The sequence below is a fragment of the Medicago sativa genome, chromosome 5 (assembly GCF_051527215.1).
Source record: "Medicago sativa cultivar Bolivia chromosome 5, Bolivia_mono, whole genome shotgun sequence".
In the NCBI taxonomy this organism is placed as follows: domain Eukaryota; kingdom Viridiplantae; phylum Streptophyta; class Magnoliopsida; order Fabales; family Fabaceae; genus Medicago; species Medicago sativa.
Genome location: NC_140753.1, coordinates 29,838,372 through 29,850,981, shown reverse-complemented (window position 1 = coordinate 29,850,981; position 12,610 = coordinate 29,838,372). Strand labels below are relative to the sequence as shown.

General features: G+C 37.4%; 1 protein-coding gene across 1 annotated transcript; it reads right to left on the bottom strand.

Moving 5' to 3' along the window:
- Nucleotides 1-3,008: 3,008 nt before the first annotated feature.
- LOC146921640 (uncharacterized) lies at nt 3,009-3,398 on the bottom strand. Its single transcript, XM_085711355.1, has one exon. It carries the CDS (start codon nt 3,396-3,398, stop codon nt 3,009-3,011), a length of 390 nt encoding a protein of 129 aa, XP_085567481.1.
- Nucleotides 3,399-12,610: the final 9,212 nt, after the last annotated feature.

Here is a 12,610-nt window from a genome sequence, read left to right as displayed (position 1 = left end):
ATACATGAAGTCAAAGCCCCTAAGTCCTTGTTCAGAAGCTTTCAGATCCAATAGAGTTGATTTTTGTTGTTTTACCAAATCAGCATATTTTTCTTTTAAATCCTTCAACTCATTGGTTCTTACTTCAAAATGTGTAAGAAGCTCTTTAAGTGACTCAACAAGTTCATCTTTGGGAATCTTAGAATATACCTCATTTTCATCTTCTGAGTCTAAATCTGATCCTGCTTCTGAAGTTGCTGTAGCTATGTAAGCTACCTTTGCATCTTCATCAGCTTCCTCTTTATCAGATCCAGATTCACTTCCTAAATCGTCCCAGGTTGCCATTAAACTCTGCTTAATCTGCTTCTTGAATTGGCTTGGTTTGAAAGTTAATTTCTTTGACTTGTCCTTTGATTTCTCCTTCTGAAGATCAGGGCATTCAGCAATGAAGTGTCCAGGCTTCTTACAGTTAAAGTATCCCTTCTGATCTTCTTTCCTTGAGCTTCTGGAGTTACTCCTTCTGGTTAGAAACTTCCTGTTCTTCCTAACCAGATACTGAAGTCTGTTGGAGATCATAGCCATCTCAGCAGCATCTTCTTCAGAGTCTGAACTTGATTGTTCTTCTTCTTCAGATTCAACCACTTTGAGGGCTTTTGATGACTTGCCTTTGGATGGAAGAGCTATTGATTTACTCTTTTTAGTAGACTCATGTTCATTAAGACTTAACTCATGAACTTTGAGAGAACTAACAAGATCTTCGACACTTAAAGTGTTTAAATCTTTAGCTTCCTCAATGGCAGTCACCTTTGGTCTCCATCTGGCAGGAGAGCTTCTGAGTATCTTGCTCACGTGGTCAGAAGCAACATAACTCTTCTTCAGGATTTGTAGCCCAGAGACTAAGGTTTGAAACCTTGAGTACATCTCCTCAATAGTTTCATCATCCTTCATCTAACTCATACTGATGTACAAGCATGAGAGCCTTTGCTTCTTTGACCTTCTTGCTGCCTTCATAGTTTGAACAGAGAGAAGCAAACATAGCTTTAGCAGTGGATTTGTCACTCATTTTCATGTACTCTGCTTTAGGAATAGCAGTGACAAGAGCTCCTCTGATAATATGATGCTTCTTGTAGAGTTTCTTCAACTCAGGAGTATGTTTCTTTCTATCCACAACAGCTCCTTCTTCATCAAGAATTAAGTTACCAACACCATCTTCTAGTATATCCCATAGTTCTTCGTCTAAGCTCATGATATAACTATAGAAGTTGGTTTTCCACCAAGAAAATTCTTCAGCATCTCCATTGAACATTGGAACTTTTCCAACATTGGATTTCTTACTATCACTATAATCATGTGAGACATTATTATAGCTAGTTTCACCAGGAATAGGGGTAGGAATAGGACCAGACATGTTTTTTTCAGATCTTTTACTGTTGCACGGTTAAGTGTTAAACAACAGACCAAGGCTCTAGATACCAGTTGAAGGTGAGAAAAACACAAGAAGGGGGGTTGAATTGCGTTTTGAAAAATTCTTCGTTTCTCCTAAAAACTGAACACACTGATCAGAAGCTAAGTGAAACAGCTTCTGAAGTGACAATCAGAATCTGAACGCAGCGGAATAAAAACAGAGAGAGAGAAGAAGAAGGACACAAAGCAATTATACTGGTTCCTTCCACAATCCGGAGGTAGTCCAGTCCCCCTTGCACTTCCAAGGAGATTTCACTAAGATTAATATCTGATTACAATTGCTCAAGCACACCTGCAAGAGACTTCCTTTGCTCAAGCACAACTTGCAAGAGTCTTCCTATGCTCAAGAACACAATCAAGAGACTTCTATGCTCAAGCACAACTGTAAGAGACTTCCTTTGCTCAAGCACAACTGCAAGAGTCTTCTAAACAAAATTACACAGAAAATTGTTTAAGGTTGAACACTTGATATACAATCAGAGGTGCTCACAATACAAATCAGATACAGACTCTAAGACTTAAGAATTTCTAAGATATGACTTTGAGACACAGAAATTCTAAGTGAATGCAGAACAATTTCAGCAGAGGTTTGACACTTGTAAAAATGTTGAGAGTCTTTCGTTCAGCATTGCCAAATCTCTAAGTCTTCACTCCTTTATATAGAGGTGTGAAAGAGACGTTGTGAAATTGCCAGCACATCAAAGAGTCGTTGTTGAAGCTTGATCTTTCACCAATGATCTTTTGCCTGATTTGGTTGTTGTCCTATGAAGAACCAATTTGAAATCCATTCCCATTGTGAAGGAACATCTTTGCAGGCAATAGCTGTTATTTTGGAGCTGTTTTCTCGTCCTGTAGCGTAGACACAAAACAGAGTAGTGGAGAAGGTGGTTGTACAGTTCGTACAAAGTACAATGTCAACGCTTTTTGAAGATAAGCTTCCAATGCCTTCAAATCTTCATCAAAATGACCGTTGCAACCATCCACTAGTCTTCTGTAGTGTTTTCGAATCCAATAGACAGCTTTTGAAGTGTTGATCTTTGAATCTTCAACTTGTGGTGATAATCAGCTTCTGATGAGCTGCAGCATCTGATGAAGTCGCTTCTGAACTATCCGCTTCTGATGACTTTCAGCTTCTGATGACTTTCAGCTTCTGATGACGTCATCATTCTTCAGGAGCACTTATAACTTCAGATGCACTTCATTTCAGATGCTTTCAAGCTTCCCTTTTCTTTAGTCCATAGTTCTCTTTTTGTTCTTCAGAACCTTTATATGATGTGCATTTTTAACTATGGTCCTGTACACTTGAACAAATATTAGCTAGTCCAATTTACAATTTTTAATACCTTGTTATCATCAAAATTCTTTAAGGTTCATTGTTAAACACATTTTGTTCCAACAGAGTTCACCCAAAACTGATATTTGAAAAGACATAGTCTTTTTATGATTTATTATCACAGCAACTAACCCATGACAGGCTCCATTCAAGTACACATCACTATTAGCATATACTCCACGCACCAACTGACATACAAATATGGATTTTTCTCCATGAATCAGTTTTTAGACTATATATCTCCCAAAAAGGGGTCATTACCCTCCACAACATTCACATATTGGATGAATTTATAGTCATCCCTAACATGGTCATAGCCAAATCCATGAAAAGTGGTTTCCATAGCAATCATAGATAGAAGCTCACCACGACTAAGAAGAACCTTAACATCCTGAGTAGCAGGATTCAATAGTATTGTACTGGTACCAATATTTGCAATGCCACCAATGATACAAAGAAAACCATTATCATAACCTAAAATATGAAGAGTGGCAAGGTGTGGAGTGTGAAATGGAGGTGGAAAATTGAATTTAAGTTTATTGTGAAACTTGAAGTGCACTTGTCTAGATGACAACCAAATTAATAATGATATAAATGTCATTAAATTGTCTTTCACCCCCATTGTTATTTGTATTGAAATTTTGTTCATTGTATGAAACTTTAAGCTCAATCATTTTCGCAACACCCTACGTCGATTATTAAGTGACATTTTAATGAAAATGGATATGTATTTCACAATTTTTTTTCTCTCGATCATAAAAAATAAAGAATGAAAACAATCAACAAAATGCAGTCTATTATATTCAAAAATGTTGTGCATTATTTAAAAAACAAAACACGATAATACAATAAAATCATTCAAATACATCGCAAAAAATTGACATAAGTCTCAATGCAATGAAAAACCGATAAATCGAAACAACGAACTAAAATATGAAGTCCCATTCCTCCCTTCCATTGGAGCACCAACCATGACTTATGCTCGTTCATGAATTCTTCAAGCAGAAATTATAGGATTACAATGTCCTCCAATTTTGAAGTGCTCATTTGGAAGGTATCCAAAAAAGTAGTATGTTTGTTCAATATCAACTCGCAAAACCCATGATACTCAAGCATTTACAAACAACAACAACAAAAAAAAAGAGTTGGATAAAAACTGGACATATTGGACATATATGCGATTTTCTCTGATATATCTATACGAATTAAACAACTCACAAAAAATCTGGAAGGCATCATATGGAGACAAATTTTTCTTGTAGAAAATATGAAAATTAACCCACCATGTTGATTGTAATATCCCGCTCGTCATTTTTGGAATATTACCAGTCTAGCGAGACACATGACTAAAGTTTATAGAAACAAGTATGATGGAGATGTTTATCAAATGATATTAGTCAAGCACGATATAAGTTAAAGTGTCGGAACAAACACGTTTAGGACAAGAGACAAATTGGTTAATAGCCACGAGGGCTATTTAGTGCCATAACATATCATTTTCCCTTCTTTTTTTCATGTTCTTTCACTCTCTTGAAACAAAAACAGAGTTTTGCTCTTCCTTCTCGCTAAGAAAACGTGGCTCACTCTTCCTCTCTTCAATTAACTTCCAAAACTTCTTTCCTTCATGAATTGAGCTTAGGTTTTGGCACCCACATGAACTAAGATCAAGAAGGAGCTTGATTTACAACTCTAGATTATCATAGAAAGAATCAAGAAGCTAGGTTTTGGTGCTTCCTGTTACAAAATTGTTAGGTGAGTTCTTAGATAGCTAAATCTCCCTTTGGATCGAGTAGTCCTAATGAGAAAATTATGAATTATGCTAAGATTGTTAGTTATATTTTTTAGTACCCAAAGTCAACTCTTGATGATTATATGCTAAAATTGCCATGAAATATGTTTATTATTTTTTCTATATGTTGTTGGATGTTTTGGTGCATTGCAGGATCAATTTGGACGAGTTTTGGGTCAAAAATTGAAAATCTGCACCACAGACATGAAGAAACTCGTTATTAGCGAAATTATTTCACTAATAGCGAAATTCAACAGAACCATGCCCAGAAAAAGTCGCTATTAGCAAACATCTCTGACTTAGCCAACTTGCTTTTGGCTTGTTGGCTCAACGTAGGGTCGGTGGTGCATACCGAAGCATTTCTTTCATCGTTTTACAACTTTATAACCCCAAAACAACATCTATTCAATGCACATAACATCAAATGATTCTTGAAATGAAAATCATGGAAATCTTAGCTTAATTAACAAGAATGGCTTATGAGAGAATTATGCGAAATGTGAAGGGGTAGAACTCAATTTAAGAAAAAGCGTATGAAACTAGAGCCTCGATATAGTTTATCGAGAACTAGAACGTTTATCGTGAATTATATGTATGCTAAGATGAGAAGCGGCTAGTTAATCTTTTTCTAAGAATAATAAGTAAGACGTAGGTGTCGTGTCTCTTGTGAACCACGTTAGGTTGGGATCTCAAGGGGTTCCCGCCAGGGGAATGGGATAAGCTTGTAAGGGGGCCCACACGTTGCTGAGGGAGTCCGATATTCCTAATTTTTGGTTTCATTGGTTACGTATGGGATTGTGTTCGGGATTAATCCTCCCGGGGCTTTCCGTAAAATAAATCTAGATAATATTGTTGTTCAACGCTAACTCTAATATAATGAATGTATATGATTTTATATGATACGCTGTTAGACATGAATGGATTATGCATAGAGCAAGCTATGAAATTATACCAGTGACGAACTAGGTTTCTCCAATCGTCCGGTTTAAGATCATGTCATGAATATTATATTATATGCTTCAGCCTTGGTGCGTTTAACATATCTTGGTAATGCGGTGTTAGGTTCCCTTGATCGCCATGACATCTAGAAATCAATAAGACCTTTAACGAAATATACGAACCTATGATGGATTTAGTTTGCACTACCGTCTAGGCAAGCATGGCTACACACGTATAATCAACCGCCAGGTTGTATTGTAGACACGTGGTAACCGTAGGTTTTCCCGAGGTTACCTATAGCCTAGGATTAGGTAGAAATCACTTAGACATTATGTCTCATCCCACTCCATTTTGTTCAGGTTCACAGGTTTCTCGTGGAAAAGGTAAGGAGAAAGCTTTGGATTAATCGTTCTTTTGTGGAACCAACCTTGTGTCTCGCTTATGGATGCATATGTTATATTATGAGATGTGTTGTAATGAATTTTGTAATCAAGTTTCATTCGACTATCTTCGCGAAAAAAATAATGTAACATAAGACTCAAGTTGGCTTTGTATTTGAATTCTCGACTGATGTCGTGTTTGTATTGTATAATTAATGTATCCAATATCAGTATTTAACGTACTTATTGAAAATTCTAGACACTTTCAATTTGGGTGTTGATTTTAGTATCAGAGCAGGTCATTTCAGATCGTGCCTTGGGTCATTAAGATTACAATCTAAGTAGTTGTTCTCTATGAGTCTAGGATGTTTATTCTCATTGTTATATTTAGCTGAAACTGATCATTTTGACTTAAATACGACAGTTGGAGCAAAATGTCTGGAGAACGAAGAGGACGAGGCCGACCAAGGGGTAATCAGAATGTTGTGGAGAATGTCAATCCTGACGCTAATATGTGGGCACAGATGATGCAGCAGAATCAACAGATGATGCAGTTGATGCAGCAACAGATTCAACAGAATGCTCAGTCTCAACAACAATGGGCTGCAACTATGCATCAAGGACAAAGTGCTCATCAACAACATCCACCACCCCCCAGTCGATGGATATCCAGCCTTCCGAGAGTACAATCGAAATAATCCTATAGAATTTGATGGTCGTGGTGAACCACAAGAAGCTAAGAGGTGGATTAAACATATGGAGAAGATTTTTCGTATGGCTGATTGCACTGAAGAAGAAAAGGTAATCTTTGCAACCAATCAATTCAGAGACGCAACAGAAGACTGGTGGGATACCGCTCAACGCCGTATGATAACCACTGGGATGGAGATCAACTGGAATAATTTTAAACAAGTAATGTTGGAGAAGTATCTTTTCATGACATACAAAGTCAGAAAGGAGCAAGAATTCCTTCACCTGAGGCAAGGCAATATGTCGGTGACAGAGTTTGCCAGGAAGTTTGAAGAATTGTCTCATTACTCTACTCATAACGAGTATGCAGGTAATGAAATGTGGAAGGTTAATCAGTACAAGCATGCTCTGAGGGGTGAAATTTATGCAGTGGTTAGCCAGTAGAGGTTGACAAACTTTGATGAAATGGTGCACAATAGTCTGGAAGCTGAATGGGTTTTTGAGAAAGCAATTAGAGAAGGTTCTACGGCTTTTGATAGGAAGAGAGGAAATCTTAGTGATAGGCACCAAGATAAACTGAAGCCGAAGGTTACTCTTCTGAAAGGAAAGCAGACCAGTATACCCAATACTTTCCCAACTTGCAAGAAATTTGGGAAGGCTTATTGGGAGAATGTAGGATGGGTACCGATACTTGTTTTGCATGCGGTCAAGCAGGACACTATGTGGCAAATTGTCCATATGGGAGGAACAAATGTAAGAGTGTGGATACCACTATGAGCAAGGGCAGGGTGTATTCACTGGATGGGAAGAAAGCTCGAGTTAATGAGAACTTAATTGGCGGTATGTGTTTTCTTGGTCAGAATCCTCTTAGAGTTTTATTTGATTGAGTTGCAACATGTTCTTTTATTTCTTTTTAATGTGTTGAAACTCTCCAATTAACCATTTTGTCACTAAATCCCCCTATGATGGTGACTACGGCCATCGATGGAGAAATTGTAGCAAACTACGTTTGTGAGAATTGCCCTATCATCGTGTCCAGCAAGACCTAGTATATAGATTTAATATGTCTTCCTATGAAGCAACTTGATGTAATATTAGGCATGGATTGGCTTTCAGCAAATCATGTGTTTATAGGGTGTTCCTAGAAAAGTATTTACATGCCTACCAGTAACACGGTTGAAGGAGTGGCCTTGTCAGAACTACTTAAGCATACTTATCAGATGATTCAATTTATTTGTGCTCAAGAAAAGGGTTTTTACGTCATGCTCACGTTAACTTCAGAATCAGATGTAAATCCCAGAGATGTTCCAGTTGTTAGTGAATATCTGGATGTTTTTCCGTAAGACATCACGAGCTTACCTCTATAAAGGGAAATTGAGTTTTCGATTGATTTGATCCCAGGAGCGGAACCAATATCTGTAGCCCCTTACAGAATGTCACCCTTGGAACTCAAAGAACTAAAATTTCAACTGGAAGAACTTATTCAGAAGCATTTTATCAGACCCAGTGTATCTCCTTGGGGAGAACCAGTGTTGTTGGTTAAAAAGAAGGATGACAGTGTGAGATTGTGTGTTGATTATCGCCAGCTGAATAAGGTGACTATTAAGAACAAGTATCCTCTGCCAAGAATTGATGATATGCTAGATCAACTTAAAGGAGCAGCAGTGTTTTCAAAAATTGATCTCAGATCGGGTTATCATCAGATCCGTATCAAATCTTCAGATGTGTCCAAAACGGCTTTCAGAAAGCGTTACGAACACTATGAGTTTTTAGTTATGCCTTTTGGTGTGACTAATGCCCCTGCAATTTTCATGGATTATATAAACCGGATCTTTCAGCCGTACCTAGATCGATTTGTCATTATCTTCATTGATGACATTTTGGTTTATTCCAAGAACCCACAAGAAGATGCTCAACATTTGAGGATAGTGTTGGATATTCTTCGGGGGAAGCAGTTGTTCAGCAAGTGCGAATTTTGGTTGTCCGAAGTTAAGTTTCTGGGTCATGTCATTTCTCAGGGAGGTGTAGCTGTTGACCAGTCGAAGGTAGAGGCTGTTCAGAATTAGACTAGACCAAAGAACGTTTCAGAAGTTCGAATCTTTTTGGGATTAGCTCGTTACTACCGATGATTCATCATGAATTTTTCCCAACTCGCTTTTCCGTTAATGCGGCTTACAAGAAAGGAAGTGCCGTTTGAGTGGAATGAAGAATGTGAGAAGAGTTTCAGGACTCTGAAGGAGAAGTTAACTAGTTTTAACTATTCCAGACCCTAAGAAGAAATACAATGTGTTTTGTGATGCATCGTCTAAAGGACTCGGTTGCGTACTTATGCAAGAAAACAATGTAATATCTTATGCAGCCAGACAACTTAAGACGCATGAAGAGAACTATCCTACACATGATTTGGAATTGGCGGTTATCTTTGCTTTAAAGATATGGAGACATCACTTGTATGGAGCGCAATTTGAACTATTCAGTGATCATAAGAGTTAAAATACTTGTTTGATCAGAGGGATCTGAATATGAGGCAAAGACGTTGGATGAAGTATTTAAAGGATTTTGATTTTGATTTGAAATATCACCCAGGGAAGGCTAATGTTGTAGCGGATGCTTTCAATCGTAAAGCCTTATCTAAAGCTAAAGTTATGATGCACGCTTGTGAGTTGTATGAGAAAATTCGAGACCTTAACCTTGAAGTCACAGAGATTGACAGTGGTATTTGCTTGCACAAGGTAGAAGTTTCATGTGATTTACGATCCAGGATTGTACAAGCACAGGAATTGGATGTTGAATTACAGAAAAGAATTAGTTATCCAGAATTCACTATGGCTTCGGATGGAGCGATTTTGTTTGAAGGAAGGATATGTGTTCCGAATGATCCAGAACTTAGGAGACTGATCTTAGAGGAAGCTCACAAGAGTAGTTTCTCGGTTCATCCTAGTGCTACCAAGATGTATCACAATTTAAGGAAAGATTATTGGTGGCCTGGCATGAAGACGGAAATAGCAGAGTTTGTAGCTAAGTGCATAATATGTCAACAAGTTAAGATTGAACATCAGAGACCAGCAGGTTTACTCCAACCATTAGAAAGTCTGCAGTGGAAGTGGGAGCATATATCTATGGTATTTATGGGAGGCTTACCCCGTACTCAGAAAGGTCATGATCAATTTGGGTGATTGTGGATAGGTTAACCAAGTCAGCTCATTTCTTACCAGTTAAATCTACCTACAAAACATCGCAGTATGCAGAATTGTTCATCTCAAAGATAGTCAAGTTACACGGTGTTCCAGTGAGTATAGTGTCAGATAGAGATCCAATTTTCACTTCACATTTTTGTTCCATAGAGATTTAGGGACCTGTTTGAAGTTGAGCACGTCTCATCATCCATAGACTGATGGTTAGTCAGAGAGAACTATTCAAACCTTAGAAGATATGTTGCGTGCTTGTATTCTAGAAGATGGTGGGAGTAGGAATAATCATTTAACTTTGATAGAATTTTCCTACAATAATAGTTATCACTCTAGTATAGGTATGGCACCTTATGAAGCATTGTGTGGTAGGATGTGTAAAACTCCCTTATGTTGGGCCGAAGTTGGAGACAAGAGTATTATTGGACCGAAAATCATTCAAGAGACAACTCTGAAAATTAAATCAATTCAGGAAAAGATAAGAACAACTCAAAGTCGTCAGAAGAGTTATGCAGAAAAGAGACGAAGACCTTTAGAGTTTAGTGAAGGTGATCATGTATTATTAAAGGTTACACCTAAATTGGGTTTGAGAGGTGTCTTCAGAACCAAGATATTGTGTACGAGATATGTGGGACCGTTTTTGATATTTAAGCGTATCGGTCCAGTGGCTTATCAGTTAGCTTTACCACCAGCTATGTCAGGTTTACATGATGTATTCCATGTTGTTATACCCTAATTTTGGGCCTAAAAATACTGACTTAATTCTTTTTTCTCTTGCATGATAAAACTATCCAAAGGGTTTTCTTGCATTTCAAGTCATTTGAATTGTCTCTGATCAACTGCATTTTCTCTGCATCTTATTTCAATATTATTTGCAAAATTCATGAAAAAAGGGTATTTTAGTCATTTCCTGCATTCAAACTCATTTTAGTCCTTGAAAGTTGTTTGTGTCTTTTCATTTGATTTGTATGAGTCCTTGTTTCAATCTCATGTTAAAGTCCATTTCAAAAGTTACATTTGAAGTCATTTTGAGTCAGTTTAGCCCCTAGGGGCATTTTAGTAATTTCTAGTGTCAAAACTCTCTCTCTAATCCCTAAAAATTGTCTCTGAGTACTTCCATTTGATTTGAATAAAGTCTTATCTTAATTCCATGTCAAAACCCTTTTAAAAATTGCATTGGAGTCATTTCGAGTCATTTTAGTCCCTAGGGGCATTTTGGTCATTTACCACAAAATTTTAACAGAGAGAGGTTACTTTGAAGTACCTCATTTAGTAGTTGGTTCATTTTAGTCCGTTTTGTTATTTTTAATCGTTTCACTTTACGTTATTTTCCATTTACCAATTTTAATTCAATTTTATTTTAATTTTCATTTTAGTCCTAAAATTTCTAATAATTGCATTTTTAGTCCTTTTTCCATAATTGCAGTTTAGTCCTCAAGTTTTAGTTAATTGCAGATCAGTCCAAAGAGTTTGTTATGAGTCCAGGTCTACATGGCGCAAGCTCATTGGTCCAGAGGGCACACTTGGCACCTATAAAACAGTGCCAACTCAAGTCAAAGTCAGATTCACCATTCCAAAAATGCCACATCACAAACAACTTCCACAATTTCTCTCTCCCCTAACAGAATCAAAAGCCGAAATCCTCCAAGAACGAAGATGAAGATTCATCTTCATCCTTGAACCCTAATCCATCAATTTTCCCAGAATCGTCGCAATCAAAGCTTAATTCGTTCGAATTGATCACTGATTTCTCAGCAATCAAGCAAATTCATCCGAATTCAACACAAACTTCCGTCAATTCCAGAAAACCAAACACCAATCCGAGTTAGTTACATATCGTAACAAACTCTAATCAGCTCCAAAAGAACACAAAATCCAGAAGTACAAAAAGGAAAGAACACAAAAGCCAGAAACACGAACAAGGAAGATATTGACTTGATTCTGGATCACACTTCACAAGATTCGAAGAATCTCTGAAGTTTCCTTTCAATTTGTCTCAAATCTCCGAATCAAACTCAAGGTAAGCTCGTTCCCCTTCTTTCTTTGTTTAAGTGCGAATTTTTGTTCGGTTAGATTCTTGTAGATCGAGGGTTGTTGAGACTTGATATGCGAAAATCAAGGCCAGAATTGGAACGAGGAGGATGAGACGAATGCTTTGATGTAAAAAGATTTTTGAAAACGTAAAAAAAATGCTCAGGTACGGTGGCGCCGCCGGCGAACCACCGCACCGGAGCAAGCTCCGTTCATCTTCTCCGTTCGTCTATTTTCAGAGTCTCTCTCTCTAAAGATAACTTAGAGAGAGAAAGAAGTGTGAATTGTGGTGTTTTGTGTTGTTGCATTGCTTTTATACCCTCTGTTCCCCCATGCGCGCGCGTACGCTATGCTCCCATGCTCCCTATATGCTTGGATGGTGGGATCTAGGTTTTGGAAGATCTGGATCAATCCAACGCCTCTGAGGCTCCTGGATGATCCAGATCCATCCATATGCGTGGGCTTGGGCCTATAACCTGTTTGTCTTATGTTTTTACAGATTTCTTTGCTTTTTCTCACACTATTTTTGCTAATAACGCCTCTGATAGGCTCTAAATCCTTTGAAATTTTTCTAAAAAAATTGTGAATACTTCTTAATGCGTCTGTGATAATTTTGTGGTGTTTTTACATAATAAAATTGGTAAAAAATAATGTGATATGTTTCTTGCTTATTTTGTGATGTCTTGTGTTAAATCTTGTGAAAAATTGCATGATCTTGATTTCAATCTTGATGCATGATATTGAATTGTAACATGTGAATTTGTGATGAGTTTACCTCTGTATTTGATGTGCTTTTACTGAATGTTGATGTGTGGTA

Excerpts from the sequence above, each read along its gene's own strand:
- LOC146921640 (XM_085711355.1), bottom strand. The coding sequence starts at position 3,398 with ATGGGGGTGAAAGACAATTTAATGACATTTATATCATTATTAATTTGG.